Source organism: Emydura macquarii, unplaced genomic scaffold (assembly GCF_026122565.2).
Source record: "Emydura macquarii macquarii isolate MOO-44397 ecotype Brisbane River unplaced genomic scaffold, CSIRO-AGI_Emac_v2 contig_2611, whole genome shotgun sequence".
In the NCBI taxonomy this organism is placed as follows: Eukaryota; Metazoa; Chordata; order Testudines; family Chelidae; genus Emydura; species Emydura macquarii.
Window position 1 is genome coordinate 12,460 of NW_027132748.1, and position 23,460 is coordinate 35,919.

The window sequence follows — 23,460 nt, forward strand, 5'->3', positions numbered from 1 at the left end:
AGCCCCGAGGAGATGCCCATTTGTGCCATGTATACCGACTTAAAGGGGTGCTTAATGGGAGACTTTATTTGCACACAGACTAATTTTAAAATGTGTTACAAATAGGGGGAAAGGTTCAGGTCCAGCCCTTCTCAGTCAGGTCGGGACCAGCCTTCGCTCTGTGCTCGGTGCGAAGCTAGGTTTGGCTAAGACCGAGCCGCTGGCAATGAACACATTGTTTCCTCTCTTGAGTTCCCAGTGCCCGCAGTGTCAGTGTCTGAGCAGCTGGGACTTTCCCTGCTGCCCGCAGCGGGAGGTTTTTGTCTGAGCTCCCAGCGGCTTCCCCTCACTGTGCGTCTCTCGCATAGTAATAGCGGGCGGTGTCCTCGGGCTTCAGGCCGGTCATTTGCAGATAGAGCTCGCTCTTGGAGTTATCCCTGGAGATGGTGAATCGCCCTTTCACTGCATCAGCGTAATATGTTGTACCCCCACCGGGGTTTATATATGCGACCCATTCAAGTCCCTTCCCAGGAGCCTGTCTCACCCAGTCCATGTAGGAGCTGCTGAAGGTGAAGCCGGAGGCTTTGCAGGAGAGGCGGAGAGAGTCTCCGGGCTTTTTCACATCCCCTCCGGACTCCACCAAGCTGATCTGGGACCGGGCCCCTGGGAAGAAAGACGCGACACAAACATTAATATCAAAAGAGCAAACACAAAATATTCGTCGGCCTCCCCAGCGTATTTAGGTTAGAAAATACCTTGCAAAGCGGCCAGAATGAAAACGAAATAGACGGAAAGTCTCATTTTCCCTGGTGTTGGAGGGGAGAGGTGGCTGGTAACTGCACAGACACTGGGGGCTGTGGATTGTCTCTCCCGCTGCAGCCTGGGCAGAGAGAGGGTCAGCTATAAACAGGAAACTACCACCTTCATTTGCATATCCCGCTCTTTATAAGAGAGATATGAACTCCCTCTCTCAATGACCTAAATTAGTTTCATTCAGTCTGCAATAGAAGGAGTGTACTTGTTCCTCACTCTGTGTTTGAGCAGCACCCAGAACATTGTGCTGGGGTCCTGATTTACTTTCATATCGCGGCAGAAATGAGACAATGATGTGAATCGCTAGGCATTGATTTCTAGGAATTGCTCTTAAATCGACCAGGGTCAGGGAAAGTATTTCCACTGTCATTAGTACATCAGTACAAAAGCAGAAGAGATGGAAATTATAAAATCTGTGATTACTGGGACCAGAGAAGTGTGAGAAATTATCCTCTCTTTTCAGGTTAGGTTGGAATTATAACGGTAGGCCTGGAAAGCCTAAAAATGCCCATATCCATAATTTTATCCATGACCCTAACCTCACCGTTCTGATATTTGTCCTCCAATGTAAACAAATGTTAGTGAGGTTACATTTGCATCTCCCTAAATCTCGGACAAAGAACTCTCATTGCTGGGAGGAGTGTGTGTGGTTCCTTACCAGAAACCCCAAAAGTTGGATGCATTGCAACATTCTGCCCCGTGCTGGCCGCTTGGCAAGCGAATAAAGTTTGGAATTGCAAAATCAATTGGGAATGAAGTTAGTGAGGGAGCTGCGGCTTCTCGTCACTCCGGTGAGAGGAAGAAAGATACCGCTGTGTTCAAATGACTGAATGGTTCATTTAGAGCATCCTAGTTCCTGATGACAGTGATGGCTGTCAGAGTGGGGAGCACTGCTATAGGTGAGGAAATAGGGTGCCTAGTTCTGAATGTGTTCTCACACTGAAGCTCCTGACCTTTTGCAGAGCGTGGGGGCCTGAAATGGAGAACACCCGCTCAGAGGCACGTGTTTCGCTTCAGTCTTTCTCATCAAAACCAGGTGGTGTCCTCGCGGCTCAAGATGTTGACGTGGAAACGCAGCACGTCTCTGTAGTTGTCCCTGGAGATGGTAAATTAAAATCACCCTTCTCTCAATCAGGGTAATATGTGCCACCCCCGGAGATGTCTGTGGGGAAGAATCATTCTAAACCAGACACAGGAGCCTGAAGGATGCAGGTCACCCAGCAGTTGATGAAGGTGAAGCCGGAGGCCTTGCAGAAGAGGTGGAGAGAGTCTCCGAGCTCTTCACACCCCTCCCCCCAGGTCACCCAGCAGAAGAAACCTGGGGACCCTCCACTCTTGACTGGGAGTAAATCACCTGTGAGCTCTGCTGAGGTGGGGTCCACACCACAGGCCCAGAGGGACATTGTGTAGAAACAGGTGACATTGCTTAAGAATATAATAGATAAAGCCTGGTGGTAGATTTGTATTGTATTACACTGGAGGCCCGTTCTCATTTCTGTGCCCCAGGCCCCGTGGTTTAGGTCTCTGCTGCCCCCACGTGGCGCGTGGACTCTGCAACCTGGGTTTTTGCATTAGCAGCGATAGGATCCGTGTCACTGTGTCTGCTGCACAGTAATACCGGGCGGTGTCCTCGGATCTCAGGCCGGACATTTGCAGGTACAGCAGGTTGTTGGAGTTATCCCTGGAGATGGTGAATCGGCCTTTCACCGCATCAAGGTAGTAGGTAGCACTGCCATCGTATCTTATGTGAGCCACCCATTCTAGCCCTTTCCCGGGAGCCTGGCGGACCCAGTGCATACTGTAGCTGGTGAAGGTGAAGCCGGAGGCTTTGCAGGAGAGGCGCAGAGAGTCTCCGGGCTTTTTCACATCCCCTCCGGACTCCACCAGCTGCACCTGGGACCGGGCACCTGGGAATACAATAATACTTCAATTCATATCCATTTTCACTGGAGCAATCTCACTTTCTGTCTCCCAGCGCACTGAGTGGGGTTAATTACCTGCGAAAGATGCTAGAAGGAAAACTAAGGGAAGCCAAAGTCTCATTTTCCCTGGTGTTGGAGGGAGAAGTTCTCAGGGGGTTGGCTGGTCGCTGCACAGACCCGGGGAATGTCTCTGCGGGTGAAGCCTGGGCGGAGAAAGAGAGAGCGCCGGAGATTTAAACTGGAATCTCTCACCTGCATTTGCATATCCCCCTCTTTATAAGAGAAACACTCTCCTTCTGTCAGTGCTGGGCATTACTTGTACAGGGACTCAGAGAGAGAGATTCAGAGAGTCCCACACCGTGTGTGTGTGCAGTGCCCAGCACAGAGTCGATGATCATTTCATCCTACATTGGAGAGTATCCAGTACTGGGGGGCAGAGAATGAGCATGGCTGGGGTGACAGGGCCAGACCTGGTGGCTACAGGAGAGTAGGTTGTTTTTTTATTATTATTTCAAACAAGAAGTTTATTTAAACAACAAGACGCTTTAGTTGACGGGAAATCTATCTAGGATCAATGTTTTGTGGAGTAATTTACCCCGACTTAGACAGAAATGGCTCTACCTGTAACAGCGACATACAAAACAGTGATAAAATCGTCCTTGGTTTTACAATGAGAAAAGAAAAACCTTGAAATGATCCGATCAAACAAAGTGTGCAAGGTTTTTGTGTGTCAACAATGAGAGCAAAATAACTGCCTGGAATATAAAGATAAAGTCGAAGGAGCATGCCACAATGGAGACAAGGGGTGTTTTCACAGAACCAGTTTGTTTTCCCCACCCCATCTCCAGTCCATGTTGATGAGAACATCCCATTGGCCATGTAGTTCCAGGGTATCTATATTAGCCCCAGGGTCAACAAATCCTTGGTCCCGGGTGATTCAGCTGGGGCCACTCCAGGGCAATTAGGCCAGTTAGGCCAATCAAGGAGCTGGCCCCAGCAGTTAAAAGCCTCCCTGGCAGGCAGAGGGTGGAAGTTGAAAGGGAGTTAAAAGAAGGAGTTGCTTTGTTCTGCTTCAGGGCTTGAAGCATTTGCTACTGCAACCCAAAAGGTACCAGAGTCAAGGGGAAGCCTGTCCGGGCATGGCCAGGGATCCTAGGCACAGAGGCCTGAAGGAGGACCTCCCCCCCCCTCCCCTTCCAGGAAGCAACCACACGCAGTGGGGCCAAGGAGAGGTGACCTGGGGAAGGTAGTAGTTCATGGACTAAGCCATTTGAGGCTGCTCCTCACAGGGTCCCTGGGTCCGGGCTTGGGGTAGAAGGTGGGACTGAGCCCCCCCCCCCCCCCGCCCACCCACACACTCCCACCTAGCTGCATAGCTGAGAAGGACACAGGACCCACAGAAGGGCAGAACAGGCTGCCCTCACCACACTGGTTAGCCTGGGGTTAGGGCACCACCAGAGGAGAGAGGGGACCCAGAGTCCAGTCCTCACATCAATCCTGCTTTCATTATTTATCCACAGCGAAACATCTTCAACACAAGAGACGGAGGGAGACGCACCTCAGCATATCCCATAAGGCAGTGCTTAGCGTGTTCACCTGTGAGTAGCAGACCCCTGTTCAAATCCTTTCTCTTTATCAAACAGAAGGCAGGCGGGTGGGAGGATTGAACTCTGTTTTTCCACATCTCGGCCCAGGGGTTCTAACCCCTGGGCTAAAAGTCATAAGGTGGGTGCCACCATCTCCTGCTTGTCTGACTGTTTCGTGTGATGCACGGTGCCAGCCGCACCAGAAAGGCAGGGGCAGGTCAGATGCCTGGCTGCAGGGGGAGATTCCTTTCCCATTCAGGAATTGCAAGCAGGGTGACGTGTATCCTGCCACCCAGACTGAAGTGCCTATCTCTGGCAGAGGAAGGGGGTTCAGGACAAACCTCTCCTGTGCGTTTCCCACTGGTGAGCTTCGACGGCCCCTGCCTAGTGTGCTGGCTTTTGTGAATCCTGTCCTTAGGTGCCTGTTTCTGCAGGAGTTCAGGCTCCAATCTCCGGCTTTGCGGACGGTCATACATTATTCCTGGGATTGTCTAGGTGCCTGACAGATAGGCAGTGCCACCCTGATCTTCTAACCCGGCACCTGTGTGAATCCAGGCCTAGGGCGAGAACGTAGCATTGTCTTCTCTGTCCAGTGCGTCAAGGGGGAGCCCGTATCCCAGTCTCCTTCCAGAGCTGCCAGTAAGACACACACACACGGACGGGAAGGGCCATTTTCCCTGGTGTTGAAGGGGGAGGGGAGGTGCTCAGAGGGACTGGCTGGTAATTGCACAGACACGGGGGGCTGGGGATTGTGTCTCGGGTGCAGAGACAGAGAGAGAGAGAGACGGATATAACCAGGAAACAGCCGCGGTTGCACAGCCTCCTCCTGAGAGAGGAGACCAACTTAGTTCCTGTATTATCTGAACCTTTGTTCTGGGCGGGAATCAGAGAGCAGGATCCTTTCCTTTCCTGGAACAATAAGGCTGAACAGGGTTTTGAATCCGGGCTGGGTTTGAGACCCTCACCCTGTGGTCCTGCCCCAGATCCTTGCTTTCTGAAGACGCCAGGCTGTTCCCCCATCCCTACGCGGTCTAACCCTGGAGCCCCCAGCCCATCACCAGTGGGGCTCTGCTTCCGCCGAAGCGCCTCCGGAGAACCCTGCTGGGCTCGGATCTAGAACCCCGCTCACCTGGCTGGCCTTGTTGAGGTACCAAGGCTCGGTAGATGAAGGTGGGTTCCTTTAGCTCCATGGTTACTATAGTTAATTGTGGCACAGTATTATGGGCTGGATCCCTGGCTCCGCCCCTGGACACCCGCTGAGAGTCTGGGCTGTGATTTTCAGAGGGGAGTTGGGGTGACTTAAAATCAGGGTGCTGCTTTGAAAATCGCAGCCCTGCGTCCTGTCCCGCAGGTGAGCTGCGTGGGATTTATTCAGCAGCCGAGTGAAGCTCTGTAGCCCCGGCTCCGCGGGATTTTGTGCTGCAAGGGGGGACATTGGCAGCAACTGCAGGGTTAAAACCCGAGATCGGATCTTTGTTCCCCCCGCTTCCCAGGCCTGTTCTCCTGCCTGTCTGCAGAGCTGCGGAGTGTGTGGAAGTGCTGCCCCTGCACGGGAGAAGGGGGATCCTGCACACTGGGTTTTTGTAGGAGTTTCTTCTCACTGTGTCTCTCGCACAGTAATAGCGGCCCGTGTCCTCCGGCCTCAGGCTGCTCATCTGCAGATAGACCAAGTTCTTGGCGTTATCCCTGGAGATGGTGACTCGCCCTTTCGCTGTGTCGGCGTAGTTCACAGCACTGCCGTCGTCGAAAATACGTGAGACCCACTCCGGCCCCTTCCCGGGAGCCTGGCGGACCCAGTGCAGACTGTAGCCGCCGAAGGTGAAGCCGGAGGCTTTGCAGGAGAGGCGCAGAGAGTCTCCGAGGTTTTTCACATCCCCGCCGGACTCCACCAGCACGATAGAAATATTAGTATCAACATAGCGAATGTACAATATTGAGCTGCTTCTCCGGGGCATTTAGGTTGGAAAATACCTTCCAAAGCAGCTACAACGAGAACGAAATGGAGCCAAAGTCTCATTTTCCCACGTGTGGGAAGGGAAGTTCTCAGCGGGAGGTTGGCTGGTAACTGCACAGACAGGGGGTTGGAGATTGTGTCTCAGTGCAGCCTGGGGAGAGAGAGACCGATTTATATAGGGAACTGTCACCCCGATTTCCATATCGTCTGCCTCGACTGGTTTCGGTGGCTTTTGGATCAGACCTTTTAGAGATAAGACTCTATCCCTAGAGAATAAGGGAAATGAAGAAGATCTCTGTGAATGGGGGAGGCGCCGTGGTTTGTGAAAACTGATTGATAAATCTGTATTTGCACCAACTCTTGTGGTCTCTTAGTCCCATGACTCGCCCCAGTGACCTCAGGACGAGCACTGGGCAGATTCGGGGGTGGGGGAAGCCTGCAGGTGGGTTATATTTACCTGTATGTAAATAATTTTCCATGGTGACTGTAGGCTGTGGACCATACACTAAACTCCCCCATCACAAGCCTAGGGGGCGGATTTCCAGATGGGTGGGGTTGCCTTAACTCCTGGGTCCCCTTTGCAAATCCCCTATCTCCAGCTGTAGCTGATTTTAGTTTGCCCAGGAATGGAGCCGTCCAGGTACGCAGCCCGTCCTGCATGAAGAAGTGACGTGGCCGGGGAATTATAGGGTTAAAAACTCGTGGCAAGTTTTTTTTAATTCACCCTGAGACCGTCTCACGCCAATGCCCAGGGCTGCATCTGTTCCCGGCGGCACGCAGCTCACGGGAGAAGGGGGACGGCACAGCGGGGCTTTTGCACCAGAACTGGTAGGTTTTCTGTCACTGTGTCTCTCGCGCAGTAATAGAGGGCGGTGTCCTCGAGTTTCAGGCCAGACATTTGCAGATAAGCCGGGGTGAGGGAGTTGTTCCGGGAGATGGTGAATCGCCCTTGAACAGCCGGGGAATACCATTGGCTGGATCCAGTTGGTTTGCTGACTGTAGCCACCCACTCCAGCCCCTTCCCGGGAGCTTGGCGGACCCAGCGCATCACGTAGTTGCTGAAATTAAACCCGGAGGCTTTGCAGGAGAGGCGGAGAGAGTCTCCGGGCTTTTTCACATCCCCTCCGGACTCCACCAGCTGGACCTGGGAGCGGGCCCCTGGGAATAAAGTCACAATTAGAAATCACAGGAAGAGCAGCGCGCCTGCTGACTCTGAGATGCGTTTCTGGGGAGCGAAATATCTTCCAAAGCTGCTACAAGCAAAGCGAAATGGAGCCAAAGTCTCATGTTGAAGGGACAATTCTCGGCGGCAGGGACGGGACTGGCTGGTCAGTGCACAGACACAAAGGGCTGCGGGTTGTCTCTGCCGGTGCAGACTGGGCAGAGGGAGAGACAGATTTAAACAGGAAACTCTCACCCTCATTTGCATAGCCCCTGTCTTATCAGAGACACAGAGAGACCGTCCCTTTACGGTCTGAGTTGCTAGCCGTAGGACTCAGAGCAGGAGCCAGACGGTTCCTGGCGGTTTGTTTGTGCAGCGCCGAGCACTGGGCGGTGTGACGCTGATTACGGCTCTTGCCTAAGGGAGACATAAAGCCATCTCGAATCTCTAGGCATCTTTCTCTGATCTAAAGCGTTGTGAAGTGACTGCAAAGACTCCTGTTGTCTTCCATGGACTTTTGAATCTGGGATGAGAGAAACTGGCCAGAATACGAGGGGCGATGCGTATCAGAATCTGAGTCTGAGAGGAGAGTGGGGTTCAGTTTGTTTGTACTGATGGGAGAGCTGAAAATAAAACTGAGGTGAGGCCTGTGGTAGGTTAGGGTTTTCCGAAAGAATAGGGGAATAAGAACCCTATCTCCAGTTCAGATGGGAAGAAGTGCCTCTGTCCTCGTGGGTCCCTGAAAGTCTAAGCATTGCACTATTGATTGTGGGATCTCTGCACTCACTCGAGATGTCTTTAACGTTGTGATAAGAGGACAACTTTTCTAGGGTGCTTCCTACTTTAACAGACCGTAGAATCATAGAAGATGAGGGTTGGAAGGGACCCCAAGAGACCATCTAATCCAACCCCCTCTCAAAGCAGGACCAGCCCCACCTAAATCATCCCAGCCAGGGCTTTGTCAAGCCAGGCCATAAAAACCTCTAAGGATGGAGATTCCACCACCTCCCTAGGTAACCCATTCCAGTGCTTCACCACCCTCAGAAAATTTTTCCTAATCTCCAACCTAGACCTCCTCCACTGCAACTTGAGACCGTTGCTCCTAGTTCTGTCATCTGCCACCACTGAGAACAGCCTAGCTCCATCCTCCCTGGAACCCCCTTTCAGGTAGTTAAAGGCTGCTATCAAATCCCCCTCACTCTTCTCTTCTGCAGACTAAACAAGCCTAGTTCTCACAGCCTCTCCTCATAAGTCTTGTGCTCCAGCCCCCTCATCATTTTCGTTGCTCTCCGCTGGACTCTCTCTCAAATTTGTCCACGTCTTTCCTGTGGTGGGGGGCCCGAAACTGGACACAGTACTGCAGATGTGGCCTCACCAATGCTGAATAGAGGGGAATAATCACTTCCCTCGATCTGCTGGCAATGCTCCTACTAATGCAGCCCAATATGCTATTAGCCTTCTTGGCACCCAGGGCACACTGCTGACTCATATCCAACTTCTTATCCACTGTAACCCCCAGGTCCTTTTCTGCAGAACTGCTGCCTAGCCCCTCGGTACCCAATCTGTGGCAGTTCCAAATTATAGACGGGGGTTTTCTTAGTCTTTCTGAAGATCCCAGGTTTGTGACTTGTTATGGATAAACTATAATTGTTCTTTAGCGATTTGCTATTTCAGCAATCACTTATTGCAGTTGAATTATTGCTCCCTGATTGTTGACGGGGGCAAAAGAAATGCCTAAATGTGTAGCTAGAAATAAGGCCGCTTCTTAAGTACTGATGGTATTTCCAAAGGTATTTTGGGGGCCTTGCACCCGGATCTTAACGCATAAACAGGGAGGCATGCAGGGCATTGAAGAGTTAATCCGCGATGTCAGAGTTTTCCATCCTGCCGGCCCTTCCCCCCCCCCCCCGCCCCCCCCGCCCAGCACAGCAGTGTTTGGCTGGTGTCCTGCTGCCGCCAGGCGCCCGACGCCAGAAGTTCCGCTGCTCCGGTTTTTGTACCAGCAGCAGCTGCTTTCCGCTCACTGTGTCTCTCGCACAGTAATAGCGGGCGGTGTCTTCAGCCTTCAGGCCGGTCATCTGCAGGTACAGCAGGTTGTTGGAGTTGTCCCTGGAGATAGTGAATCGCCCTTGGACAGCCGGGGAATACCACTGGCTCGACCCATCGTAGTTAATCTCAGCCACCCAGTCCAGCCCTTTTCCGGGAGCCTGGCGGACCCAGTCCATGTAGTAGTCGCTGAAGGTGAAGCCGGAGGCTTTGCAGGAGAGGCGCAGAGAGTCTCCGGGCTTTTTCACATCCCCGCCGGATTCCTCCAGCCGCACCTGGGAGCGGACACCTGCAAATAAAGGCATGGCAGAGATAATGGTATAAAACCAGCAATGATTGTCTAGTGCCTGGTTCTGCCATTTAATCAGGGGAAGAAAATACCTTCCAGAGCTGCTGCCGTGAGAAGAATTGCGACCCAAAGTCCCATTTTGCCTGGAGTTGGAGAGGAAAGTGCTCAGGGGGGTTGGCTGGTAACTGCACAGAGCCAGGGGGCTGCGGATTGTCTCTGGCTGCAGCCTGGTCAGAGAGACGCGCGGATTTAAAGAGGAAACTCCCACCCCTATTTGCATATCGCCCTGCTTATAAAGGGCCCAAACTCCTTCCCTGAGTGCGGTGAGTTTCTTGCACCAGGGCCGAGGGAGGAGTCAGATCATCCCTGGCTGGGTGTTTATGTACATGAATGCGGCGGGATCCTAATTCTGGGTATGGAGGGGGAAGAAACAGCTGCCTTATGAAAGCACAGTTCGCTCGTTACAGATTTAGGACCTGATTATCATGCAGTTAGTTGATGGTGGGGAAGTGGTCTCCATCGCCCATGCGAAGGTCGGGTCAGTGACTGGGGAGGGCTGGGCTCGGACACTCACTGTAGAGTTTACATTCCTTGGGGTGCTGCGTGGCATGTCTCGGGACCACTGTCACACTTGTCACCCTTCTCTGCTGTTGCACGTTTCAAGGCAACCCAAGGGATTCAGGCACTCAGCAAGCACTGAGTTCCTGCATGGATGGCAATTAAAGACCTAACTTATGTAGATCCCTTTTAAACACTTCTGTAAATAAACCGTTCTATCTTACATTATCACTTGGGAATCATTTATCGGGGGACTACGAAGATGGTGGAAAGGTCAATATCCAGATAGAGCAGAAATATCTTTCCAGCAGATTTATCAGCTGGGTGATGTATCAGCCTGGTGTCCACATCTGGCCCAGTAACACAGCGCGGTGCACTCGGATCTGAAGGCTGGTGGTTTGCAAACGCAGCCCGTAGTTGCTCTGTTTTAGCACTGCTGGTTTTAGCCTGTTCTAGATTCTCACATCTTCTACCCACACTCCTTGTAAGGTTCCTCCTCCTTGTTTTCTTGCTGGTTTTAGTAAAGGGTGTGGGCTGGGCCTGGAATGAAATGATTAAAGAAGAACCTAAATATCTCCGGAATTATTCTGCCCCTCCTTCCAGCAGTGACAGTTCACTGACCCAGATTTAGAGAGATGCAAATACAACCTCGTTAACATCTATGTACATGAAAGTGCCAAAATCAGAGCGTTGCGGTTAGGTTTATAGATGCGGTTATGGATAAAGGTACGTGATGAAGTCGGGGTATTTATGCGGTTTTCTTGGAGTGCTGTGTGTGCGCCTCAGTTTCCCCATAAGTTACTCATGTATTTGGGGGCTGAGACCCGGGTGTATGATCATTGCAGAGGCCTCTGGAGGACGGAAAGTCCTTCCCCAGCCACAGTCCACCATCCACTCCCCTTTGTCCTCTTGAGTCTGCCAGCTCCAGCAGTTTGTAGCAGGTGGAGACCAGGAGGAGTGGCCACCTTGCCCAGAAGGAGAGAAAGGACTGGGGAGGGGGCAGGGGGATGGGTCTGTGGGTTGCTGGCTGGCAGAGAACCCTGTGGGGTTTGCATGGAAGCAGAGCCCAAAGACGGGATTTCTGGGGCTCCTCGGTTGGTCGCTGCTGTAACTTCTAATTCAGCTGCCCACGAAGTCTTTCTACACGGTGACCCTGAGAACTAATAAACCTTCTGAGCTCCACACTGTGTGTGAAACACTTCTGACTGCCAGGGGAAGTGCATGGCCCCTTTGGGGTGTGTAGGGGTCTCCAGGGTCCCAGCCACGGGGACCCACACGGGGAGGTCTGGCGAGTAGAAATCCAGACCCATCCAAGGCAAGGGTCAGGAGGCCGCTGCACTGGTGTGCGGACAGCCGAGGGGGCAGACACCAGAGCACTGAGTGGCTGCGTCTGTGTGGTCCCAGAGCCCTGTTCCTCGGGTGAGTCCGTCATAGGGTGTAACTTGGGTTAGGGTTAAGGTTTGGATTTGGGTTGAGGTTTTGGTGGACGGGAAAGGGAAGAATTCCAGTGGGGCAAAAGTGTGAGGGTCAGTGTGACCTGTCCTGCCTGGGTCAGTGCTACAGTAACTAATCAATACAGTCAGAGTCATGGTTAGAGGAAGGGTTAAATTAGGGCTTTGAATAAAATCCCGGGTTTTTTCGGGTTCGCCTGTCAGTGTTATGCCGGCTGGGACTTCCCCTTTTCACCGCAGCGGGAGGTTTTTGTCTGAGCTCAGAGCGGCTTCCCCTCGCTGTGTGTCTCGCACAGTAATACAGGGCCGTGTCCTCCGCCTTCAGGCCAGTCATTTGCAAATAGAAGTTGGTGCTGTCCTTGGAGGCTGTGAATCGCCCCTGGATGGAGGAGGCGTAGTACTTGTCGGAGGGATCATAATAGTAGACCAGCCACTCCAGCCCCTTCCCCGGCTGCTGTCTGACCCAGCTCATCCAGTAACTGCTCAGAGTAAACCCGCTGGTGGCACATTGCAGTTGATGAGACTCTCCGGGCTTCTTCAGCGCTGAACCCGACTGGGTCAGAACCACCAGCGAGCGGGCCCCTGGGGAAAGGAGGGAAGAAGAATATTGTAAACCAGCCCCCGTATTAAACAGCTGTCTGTGTGTGTAAAGGCACAGACGGAGCAGATCTCAATCCGACTCACCGGAGAGCCAGGCCAGTGCAATGACTGTGTACAAGGGCGGTAACATCGCCATGGAGCGGTTTGGAAGTGGAGCTGGGATGGGTCCGAGCCGAAGGGGACTCCCGGAGCCGGATCTGGGACTGTGTGTTTCGAGAGAGGGCTGCGTTGCTTTTTATGTCGGGAGGGAGATGTCTGAGATTTGCATGCAGCGGGGAGGAGGGGCTGTGACGGTAGAAATACGGGATCCACCCCCCAGAGAGGGAGAGATTTCAAGAAGGGCCGTGCCCTGGGCATGAAGCGGGAGCTTGTGTCAGGGTGCAGAGGGGAGCAAATCGTGCTGTTAGGGTGTGTGTGTGTGTGTGTGTGTGTGTGTGGTGAGGGAGGAGGGGGAGTGTGTGTCTTAGGTGGGCTAGGGCGGTGTAGGTATAGAGGGGAGGGCACCAGGAGAGGAAAACAGTTGGTAAAAAGCAATATAAATAATGAAACAAATAAATTAAAAAGGTCTGGGGACGGACTGCCCCTTGACGTGTACCTCGTGAGATTGTGAGGCCATTCCCAGGTGTAGGAAGACGAGGGGAAAAGCATTTACACCCACTTTGCTTTTACATTCCCTAGAGACTAGACAGCGGCATGTCGGCCTCATTTGTGTCAAACCAACTTCCCAGGCTCCAGGCGAGTCCCTTGAAAGTGTAGGTCGACTGTATGTTTAACAAATCCACGTAAGAGTCCAGCCGGTCAAACGTCGTGAGGGGTTTTCCAACCCTAATCTGCCGTCATTCTCTGGTTCCACCGTGAGGGGCTCCGTATACGGTGTAATGTACTGATAACCTCCAACCAGCCCCGTTTGCTCAAAGGGCCAGATCCTCACGGGTGTAAACCAGGAGTCACTCGAGTTTAGGGAAAGCAGTTGCGTGACTTTATCCTATTTCAGGATTTGGCCCCATGAGGAATTCGCCACATCCTTGGGGTGCCATGCAAGGGCCCCTGGGGTCAGAAGGACGGATCCCGCTGACTCTGACGGGCGCTGGGTCAGTCCCGCAATGCGTGTGTCTCCTGTAAAGTAGCAGCCCCTGTGCTGTGAGTGTGACACACAGACGGGCCCCAGCACAGCCAGCATTTCCTCTCCACGAGGGGGAGAGTGATTCAGAGACGGAGTCACTCCGGAGTGGGGATCACGGATGAAGCGAGGGGTCTCTCCACCGCGGGCCCGGCGGGGCTCTGGGCAGGAAGGGCAGACACTGGTAGGGAACGGGAAGGGTTAACTCCGAGGGCAGGTTTGTGTGACCATCCCCGTGGCCGGGTCTGTTTTGTGAACCCCCCCAGCTGTGTCTGTGTCACTACTGCCCCCGCGCGGCTGCCGGGAGAAGGGCGACTACGCAGCCCGGTTTTTTGCACGAGCACGGATAGGTTTGGTGTCAGTGTGTCTGTCTCTCTCACACAGTAATAGCGGGCGGTGTCCTCGGGCTTCAGGCCGGTCATGTGCAGATAGAGCTCGCTCTTGGAGTTATCCCTGGAGATGGTGAATCGCCCTTTCACTGAACCAGAGTAATATGTTGTACCCCCACCGGGGTTTATACGCGCGACCCATTCAAGTCCTTTCCCAGGAGCCTGTCGGACCCAGTGCATCCCGGAGCTGCTGAAGGTGAAGCCGGAGGCTTTGCAGCTGAGGCGGGGAGAGTCTCCAGGCTTTTTCACATCCCCTCCGGACTCCACCAGCACCTGGCAGCGGGCACCTGCAGACAAAGACAGGTTGTGAATATCGCTATAAAAGCAGCGATGACACAATATTCTCCGAACCCCGCCAGTTGTTCAGAGGAAGAAAATACCTTCCAGAGCCGCGAGAGCGAAAATCACGGGCAGTAAAAATCTCATTTTTCCTGGTGTCGGTGGGGAAAGTCCGCAGCGGGGCTGGCTGGTCCCTGCACAGACACAGGGGTGCGGGGTGTGTCTGCGGGTGCAGCCTGGGCAGAGGGAGACCCAGATTTAAAGAGGCAACTCGCTCTGCTATTTGCATATCTTCCTCCTTATAAGGGACTCCAATGTTTTCCGCAGATCGAACTCAGTGTCTGTGTGTGAGGCCGAGGGAAGGGCCGGCAATTGATCTCTGAAAAACAAGTCCCCTCACAGTCGGAGATTCCTACTTCACCATTATGGGTCACATCCCCGCCTTCTTTGTCCTTGGCCCTAAGGATCAACTGTATCTTTAACCTTAATATTGATCTGAACCTGACAACTAACTGAACACCTCAGTAAGAACACTGACCCCTAGCTTTACTCCTGAACGCAATTCTAACCCTGAATGACATTTGCAACTGTGAAACAACTGAAAGGAGGTATCCATCCATCCATCCCGATGCACACACACTATCTATCTATCTACTCACCCACTTGCTTTTGAGGTTTCCTTCTGCCTCCCATTCCATAGGATCTGAAGGCCTTACCTATAATAGCAATACAGAAGCTCTATATTTTATCATAAATTCTCTGGCTGTTCCTTTACGAGGGAAGATCGGTGCTTGGAGTGTCTTTGATATGTTGGATTATGTCAGTGGAATTCCTTGGTGGGGGGGAGGGCGATCATTCGTTAATTCCATCTGAGAAATATTTAAGTAGAATGGTCCCATGGTAAGAATACTACTTGCTGAGAAGGAAAGGAATGTGGAAGTAGCACCCAGCATCCTCAGTCATCTCTGAACTTCCAGGAGCAATTACTTTCTCTCCCTGTAGTGATAAACAATCCAGCTGTCTGTGTGGGAAGCTGGAAGAGGAATTTCCAGAGATATAACTGTGCTGTTCAGCTCAGGGCTCCAGCTTTGTCTTGTAGGCCTAGATCTCCTGAGTTCTCTTCCCACCTTCGATAAAAGAGCGGGGCTCTGGATCATAGAACATTAAGACTCTTGGGTGCTCTGCACAGTTCTGGGTGGGGAGAGCAATCCAGATGTTACAGCATGAGACCGAGTACGAAGATTTTTGTGGTCCATCCCTTCCCTTCTTCAAGAAATGAAAAAGAAATTGCTAGAGCAGGGGACTGGGGAACAGGACTCCTGGGTTATTTTACCAGCCCTGGGATTTCTGATACATTCTTTGACTTTGGGTGGTATCGGGATTAATTCACAAGTGCCTGTACCTTGCCATAGAAAAATAGAGCCATAGGTTCATTAGGGACCACATGGGTCATCCAGTCTAAGCCCGGGCCAAGAGGCAGGATTTGTTGTGTCTAAACCACTGAAGACAGATGGTTATCCAGCTCTGGATGAGGCGAATAGCTAACCAAGCAGAAAGGACACTGTGTTCGCAGCTGCTGCTCTCGGCGGCTCTTACAGGCAGGCTGGTTCTCCGCAAGGTTAGTTTTAGTGCTGGCTCTGGTAGGTTTTCCCTCACTGTGTGTCTGGCACAGTGATACACGGAGGTGTCTGCGGGTTGCAGGCCCGTCAGTTGCAGGTACACTTGGCTCTTGGAGGTGTCTCTGGTGACGGTGAGGCGAGTTTTGAGCGCCTCGTTATAAGCAGTGGTTTCACCGTACAACATGCGTCCATCACCCCAGATATCTCCGACCCATTCCAGCCCTTTCCCTGCTGGCTGGCGGATCCAGCTCACCGAGTAGCTAGTGAGAGAGAATCCGGACACGGTGCAGGTCAGTTTGAGGGTCTCTCCGGGCTTCTTCACTCCCCCTCCGGACTCCACCAGGCTAACCTGGGAATAGACACCTGCAGAGGGCAGAAATAAAAAGGGAAATATTGCAGTGATTGCCATAGGAGCGGTTATACGGGAACATGCGGTAGCAGGAGCCCAGCAGTGGTAGAGATCCCGCCCTTACCCGCTGGGAGCAGCAGGAGGAAGGTGAGGACCAGGCTGGGGGCCATGTCTGCGGCTGGCGGGCTGGTTCCCTGGGTGGGCTGGGAAGCTGAGCTGGCTCTGAGCGGTGTGGGAGCGGCCTGGCACTGGGCTATGAAGAGGGCCCTGGGGGGCTCATTTGCATGGGACAAGGGGTGGGCACAATATAAGGGGAGATCTAGCAGGAGTGTGACACTGTGTCGAGTTTAAACCCAGTGTTGGGGAGAGCTGAGGGCTCAATCTTAAAACTGGAGCTTCCCTTTGAGTATTTATATATGTGTAATAACACTTGGAACTTATAATAATACCAATTGCACCTACGTATCTATCTATCATGTCTCTCCGCCCCACCCCACTGTTGATGTCGCGGTCAATGTTATAACCCAGCAGCCCCTGACATCACTGAACCATTCCTTGTTCCTGGGAATCTGCAGATCTAGTCTGCAAACCAAGTGTGCAAAGCTGCTTCGGGAAAGTCTCTGCGCTGGGCTGTGTGGCTGGGAAGGATTGTGGAGCACGATTGCTTAGTGCGATGAGAAGGGACCGTGCTGCACGGGCAGGATAATGTCACAGCTGGTGCTCAGTCGCTGGACAGGCCCTTGTGATGGTCCCTGTGCAAAGGGGTGAATTTCATCCCTAGAGAATTTCCAGTGGCTGGCGGGGAAGGTCCCTGATAGGTTATTGGCCAGGCCCTGCCATTCATTCCCGTTGTTCTTTGCTAAGGACCCAGCTGAGCCCATGGATGTCTGGAGTTAGTTGATGAGGCCGATAGAGAGGAGGCAGTGTGCAGGGGGAGGGAGTCGATGAGTTATATAACATATTTCATATGTTTCAGCAAATAGTGGTGAAATACCCAGCACTGACTGATAGCTTCACTGTGCCCATGTTTTTATCTGACAGTGTTTGTGGCTTTGTTTATCGCGTTCTCCCCCCACACCCGACTTAAAGGGGGTGTTTAATCGGTGTCTTTATTTGCCCACAGACTAATTTTAAAATGTGTTACAAACAGGGGGGAAAGGTTCAGGTCCAGCCCTTCTCAGTCAGGGCGGGACCGGCCTTGGCTCTGTGCTCGGTGAGAAGCTAGATTTGGCTAAGACTGAGCCGCTGGCAATGAACACGTCGCTTCCTCTCTTGAGTTCCCAGTGCCGCAGTGTCAGTGTCTCAGCAGCTGGGACTTTCCCTGCCACCCGCAGCGGGAGGTTTTTGTCTGAGCTCAGACCGGCTTCCCCTCACTGTGTCACTCGCACAGTAATAGCGGGCGGTGTCCTCGGGCTTCAGGCCGGTCATTTGCAGATAGAGCTCGCTCTTGGAGTTGTCCCTGGAGATGGTGAATCGTCCCTTCACCAAATCAAGATAGTTTATATCACCCCCACTGCCGCTTATATAACCGAGCCACTGTAGTCCCTTCCCAGGAGCCTGTCGGAACCAGTGCATGTAGTAGCTGAAATCTAACCCGGAGGCTTTGCAGGAGAGGCGCAGAGAGTCTCGGGGCTTTTTCACATCCCCTCCGGACTCCACCAGCACCTGGGTGTGGGCACCTGCAGACAAAGACAGGTTGTGAATATCGCTATAAAAGCAGCGATGACACAATATTCTCCTAACCCCCCAGTTGTTCAGAGGAAGAAAATACCTTCCAGAGCTGCGAGAGCAAAAACAAGAGACAGGAAAAATCTCATTTTTCCTGGTGTCGGTGGGGAAAGTCCGCAGCGGGGCTGGCTGGTCCCTGCACGGACACACGGGTGCGGGGTGTGTCTGCGGGTGCAGCCTGGGCAGAGGGAGACACAGATTTAAACAGGAACCCATCTCCCTCATTTGCATATTCCCCTGCTTAGAAGAGACACAAACTCCCCGTCAGGTCTCTGCTTTACTCGCTCTGGGGCTCAGGGTGCAGGGGTCAGAGTGACCCGTCCCGTGTGTTTGTGCAGCACCCGTCACAGCCCGCTGGGATCCTCGCCTCACTCTTGCACTCCTGGGGAGAATAAACAGCTCCCTGCAGTCAGGAGATTTCCTCCCATAAACACGAATTCGGGGCCTGGTTCTTGCGAGGCGATGTCTCCTCCCGCAGAAAGGAATTCAGGGCCTGTTGTGAAGGATGGGGTGGAGGGAGACTCAGCTGTGGGGCCCCGCATCCTCCGATCAGTGGGGCCAGTGTCTGGGCAGGGGTCGTGTCCCAAGGATCCATGGGGCTGGGACAGCCGCTGGAGAGGAAATTCCCCAGCGCAGTGGCAGTGGTTTGGGACCGAAGCCAGTTCCCACCAGTGACCGGTGACACTGAAATGACCCACGACCCTAGGAACGTGATCTTGGGAAGCGGGACTCCTGCTTTGTTCGAGGTCTGGGGATGCGTTTGTGGGCACAGAGGACAGGAGAAGATGTCGGGGGTACCTGTGGGGCCAGAGTGCAGGTTTTGCCATGGCGCCTGGCTGAGGGAGATCCGTCTGCCGAGAGCAGCGTCTCTGGGAGTCTTTCTGTAGGGCGGAGTCAAGGGGGAGGATTCAAGCGGTCCTGAAGGGCGATTATTATGCACCATTGATATTCCACACCCTTTTGCACATTGCTATTCCCATTCCCGTTCACACTGCGCTTCCCTTTTATATTCGGATTGTGACCTGAGTGGGGGCAGACTAGTGTTGTGGGCTGTGTCTGCACCGTGCCTAGGACTGTGGGGTTCTGGTTCTCTACCCACCCCGGATATTCCTGTTCCCCTTTTTAATTCGGCTTACCACTTCCCGAAAGGGAGGGAGAGTGTCAGGCCATGAATTCATTCCGAGCAGGGACAGAATCCGGTCTCTGTGTTTGAATATAACTCTCCCCCCCCAGTAGCGCTGTCAATCAGTGCAAAGGTCACACGAAGGGGCCGCATGGTCTACGAGACAGGATGCTACACTGAGCCTGAACATCCCAGGATGTCTCTTTCTTTTGTGGAGTGAGGGAAGGGCAACCTCGTGTTGGGGGAGTGGAGGTGGAAGGAGTCTTTATGAAGCATGAATGTCTCTGACTAAACATCTACATTCTCACTTGGCCTGCAGTGAAATTGAGAGTGGGAAAGAGCCCGGAGCGAATCCCTGATAACTTTGTTTGCTTCCCTTTGCCCGCACTGAAACTGGCAGACCTTGTGCGCCACTCAGAAAGAGCTGCGTTGCCATGCCGTGGCAGAGGAAGGGTTTGTGTCTGGGCTCAGACCGGCTTTCACTCCCTGGGCGGCTGCACAGTAATACCGGGCGGTGTCCGCTGCCCTCAGGCCACTCATGTCCAAATAGGCCAGGTTTTTGGAGTTGTCCCTGGAGGTTGTGACTCACCCCTTGACGGAATCGGTGTAATATTCCTTAGTTCCATCGTAGACAATGACAGAGAGCCACTCCAGCACTTTCCCGGGAGCCTGTCGGATCCAGTGTATCCCGAACTGGCTGAAATCAAATCCGGAGCCTTTACAGGTGAGGCGCAGAGATTGTCCGGGCTTCTTAATGTCTCCTCCGGACTCCACCACCTGAGCCTGAGACACTGAGGATATAAGAAGCACATCAACAGTCCCCAAGATCCAAGAATAACATTGCTACCAGGTTTGCTGCTAGTGTGATGGCTGCTTCCTTTAATATTGCAACTGGCTGGAATACTGCCAGCAATCATTTACAAACAAGGATATCTCCATTCCCCCCCACCCCCTCCGAAGCAATACCTACCTTGGAAAAGTGACATCATGAAAAGGAAATCCAGCCAAAACATCCTCCTGGTCTGCAGGAAAAATTTCTCTTGGGGTTGGGCCGCTCACAGCACAGACAGTGGGAGCTGAAAGTTCTCAACCCGAAGGGGAACCGCAGATTTTAAAGAGGGAATGCAATGACTCGATTTGCATATCGTCCCTCTTAAAACGGAGCCCCAGGGGCTGGCATGTCATTTCTCACTGAGGTTCCTTGTGCCGGGCTGTGGGAGATACCGTGACAAGGGGTGAGAACCTCAGGGAACAGAAACATATTCAAAGTCATGTAAAACACGGACTTTTCCCATGCTCTTAAATTTAGCTCATGAAAGTTGCAGCCTGGGGTGATCATAGAATCATAGAGGGTTAGGACTGGAAGGGACCTCAGGAGGTATCTAGTGCAACCCCCTGCTCAAAGCAGGGCAACCCCAACTAAATCATCCCAGCCAGGGCTTTGTCAAGCTGGGCCTTGAAAACCTCTAAGGATGGAGATTCCACCACCTCCATAGGGAACCCAGCCTTCACCACCTTCCAAGTGAAAAACTTTTTTCCTAATATCCAACCTAGACCTCTGTAAAATAGATAGCTGTTTAGCAGATCCTTGGGAAAGGAAGGTGAGTGTTAGTATTCCTTGTTCACAGGTGGAGAAACTGAGTCACACAGAAGGACACTGATTTGTCCAAGCTCCCTTAGCGGGTCACGGGCAGCACCTGGAATAATAATAATAAAATAAAATAAAAAAACAACCCACAGGTGTGCGGAGACCTAGTGATCTAGCCACGACACTGCCCTGGAAGCCATTAAGATATCATTAAATAGTCGTTGGAGCACAGAGACTTGAAGATGGGTCCCTTTCGACCCCAGGAAAGTGGTCCTCTACCCCGGGCTGGTGACTCATTCCCCGTCACACTCTGCCTTGCTCGCTCTTCCAAAAGCTTTTCAAGTCTGCCGTTACAAAGCGAACACCGTCACCCCACAGGTATCTGGGGAAGACGACCCCAGGAATACCTCATAGCCCCGTGTCCAGGGCACTCTCCAGGGCAGTACAAGATCGATCAAGAAGTCGAGTCTCTGACTGGGGCATAGAGGGGCTGAGAGTCCAGATGTTTAATTGGAGGCTGGAAATCCCCCTGGGCAGCCAGGGACCTATAGTCAGGGGCTGTCATAATGACCGACCCTTATGTGACTCGAGCTCCACGGACTCTCTAGTTACTGACACTATCGGTGTTCCCACATGGAAGGCTCTGGTGTGTAAATATTGTCTCCCCACCCCCCCAGATTTCAACAGCTTAGCAAACTCCGTGCGGCCCACGGAGCAGACTCCAGTGTCAGGGTGGCTAAGGGCAGCGCTGGGGTTTTGGTCCTCGCTGCCGGGCTGTGTCTCTGACACAGAAATAGAGGGCGGTGTCCTCCGCTCTCAAGCTGCTGAGTTGCAAATGCACCAGGCTCTTGGCGTTGTCCCTGGAGATGGTGAATCGCCCTTTCGCGGGATCGGCGTAGTAGGAGCTCCCCTCGGCCGTCGCTCTGGCCAGCCACTCCAGCCCCTTCCCGGGCGCTTGGCGGATCCAATCCATAAGATAACTGCTGAAGGGGAAGCCGGAGGCTTTGCAGGAGAGGCGGAGAGAGTCTCCGGGCTTTTTCACACCCCCTCCGGACTGCACCAGCAGGACCTCGGACCGGGCACCTGGGAATAAAGTCACATTGAGAATCCAATGACCATTGTTTGCGAAGACCACAGTGTTCCCCTCCACCCACAAAGAAACCAGTGGGAGATAATACCTGCCAGAGCCGCTTGGAAAACCAAGTGGAGCCAAAGTCTCATTTTCCCTGCTGTTGGAGGGGGCAGATCTCACAGGGATGGTCTGTGCACACACCAGGGGGCTGCGGATTGTGTCTCCTTGTGCAGGCTGGGCAGAGGGCGAGACAGATTTAAACAGGGATCTCGCAGCCCATTTGCATATCGCCCTCCTTATAAGAGACCCGCGCCCTGTCCCTGAATGATCCGAGTTATTGGCCAGGGGCTCTTAGGGGTGAGACTGGGCAGCGGCTGGCCAGCGCCCAGTGACTGCGGTGCCATCCTGTTCACACTGCGGCACTAAGCGCTGCTTCGAATTCCCGCACGCCCCTCCAGATTGCAGGGCTAATCTGAAGTCCATTGGCGGGGCTGCAGGACCCACCATCGGCTTCAGCAGACTTTGTGTCAGGCCCTCAGAGAGGAGGCTGTTTCGCTGGTGAGCAGGGCAGCATCAGGGGCAGATCTGTTTCTGTATCGAGGCCAGAGGCGTTTTTAACCCTTTCCAGAGTCTGTTCCGTCTATAGCTGCACTGGGTGATTTTTTTCCAAAGGAAGCTAAGTGTGCAATGCCCGGTTCCCAACAAATGGCAGTGGGGGTTGACAGCCTACGCATGGAGGCACCTTTGGAAATCCAAGTCCTAGTTATTACACCTTGGACAATGGGTTGGCCAAATATTCCTCGTCTGCACCGTGACATGTTTACCTTCGTGTGTGAAAGGCGCCACGTTCAAACCTGTGAATACTCTCCGTGCCCCAGTATTTATGGACACATGATAGATGGATGGATGGATGGATGGAAGGGGTGCGTGTGGGTGGATAGACTATCAGAGAGACAGACAAAGAAATAGATAATTTAGTATTTGAATGTTCGAGAGACACTTGTACTGAATGAGAAGCTAAGGATGGACGGGGCGGCTCCATAATGCGACATGGTGCCAGGTTCTCAGACTGGCTGGAGACCGGTTCATTGATGCGGCTAATAGAAATGAGACAATGTTGGGGGCAGGGCGTGGAATAAACGTGTCACACATTAAACACACACAGCACAGCTCCATGGCACTGACCTATAGCGATTTGGGGATCAGCCTCTTCCCTTTTGCAGGTGTCAGGATTTGTGTTTTCACCTCTCCTGCTTCCTGTCCTCACACCGGAGCTGTGCTAACAAGGAAATACGTGGATTTCTCTGCAGCAGATAATAATTATTTTTAATCTGTATAAATACCTACACTAAAATGTTCGGGACCGAGTCAGTCACCCCCACACCCAATGGGGGACACCAGTTCCCTGTAACGCTGCCGCCTGGGAGTCTAGACCTGACTGAAAAGCCGGGTCCATTTCCCCCCTTTCAAACACAGGAAATTACTTTCTCTTCTGAGCTCCCAGCGCGCGGACTGTCCGCACCCACCCAGCTGGGCCTCCTGGAGTAACCGCAGCGGGAGGTTTTTGTCTGAGCTCAGCCCGGCTTCCCCTCACTGTGTGTGTACAGTAATAGCGGGCGGTATCCTCGGCTCTCAGGCCGGTCATTTGCAGGTACAGCAGGTTGTTGGAGTTGTCCCTGGAGATGGTGAATCGCCCCTTCACTGCGTCAGGGTAATGTGTGCTGCTGCCATCCGTGTTAATAGCAGAGACCCACTCCAGCCCCTTCCCGGAGCCTGGCGGACCCAGTACATCCAGTAGCTGCTGAAGGTGAATCCGGAGGCTTTGCAGGAGAG

General features: G+C 53.0%; 1 long non-coding RNA gene and 3 gene segments (V, D, J or C); 1 reads left to right on the top strand and 3 right to left on the bottom strand.

The window, feature by feature from the left end:
* Positions 1-325: 325 nt before the first annotated feature.
* LOC137163524 (Ig heavy chain V region 3-like) lies at positions 326-780 on the bottom strand. The segment is given in 2 exon segments: positions 326-642; positions 735-780. Coding segments are annotated over 2 exon segments (363 nt in total).
* A 1,030-nt stretch (positions 781-1,810) lies between these two features.
* LOC137163527 (uncharacterized) lies at positions 1,811-2,214 on the top strand. Its single transcript, XR_010922725.1, has 2 exons — positions 1,811-2,004; positions 2,092-2,214. It is a non-coding gene; the product is annotated as an uncharacterized lncRNA (long non-coding RNA).
* Positions 2,215-5,667: 3,453 nt separating this feature from the next.
* Positions 5,668-7,419, bottom strand: LOC137163525 (Ig heavy chain V region 3-like; the record flags this gene model as incomplete). The annotated part of the segment is given in 2 exon segments: positions 5,668-6,044; positions 7,245-7,419. Coding segments are annotated over 2 exon segments (552 nt in total), but the record flags the coding sequence as incomplete, so codon positions are not given.
* Positions 7,420-8,792: 1,373 nt separating this feature from the next.
* LOC137163528 (Ig heavy chain V region C3-like) lies at positions 8,793-10,123 on the bottom strand (the record flags this gene model as incomplete). The annotated part of the segment is given in 3 exon segments: positions 8,793-8,831; positions 9,441-9,751; positions 9,844-10,123. Coding segments are annotated over 3 exon segments (396 nt in total), but the record flags the coding sequence as incomplete, so codon positions are not given.
* Between the last annotated feature and the right edge of the window lie 13,337 nt (positions 10,124-23,460).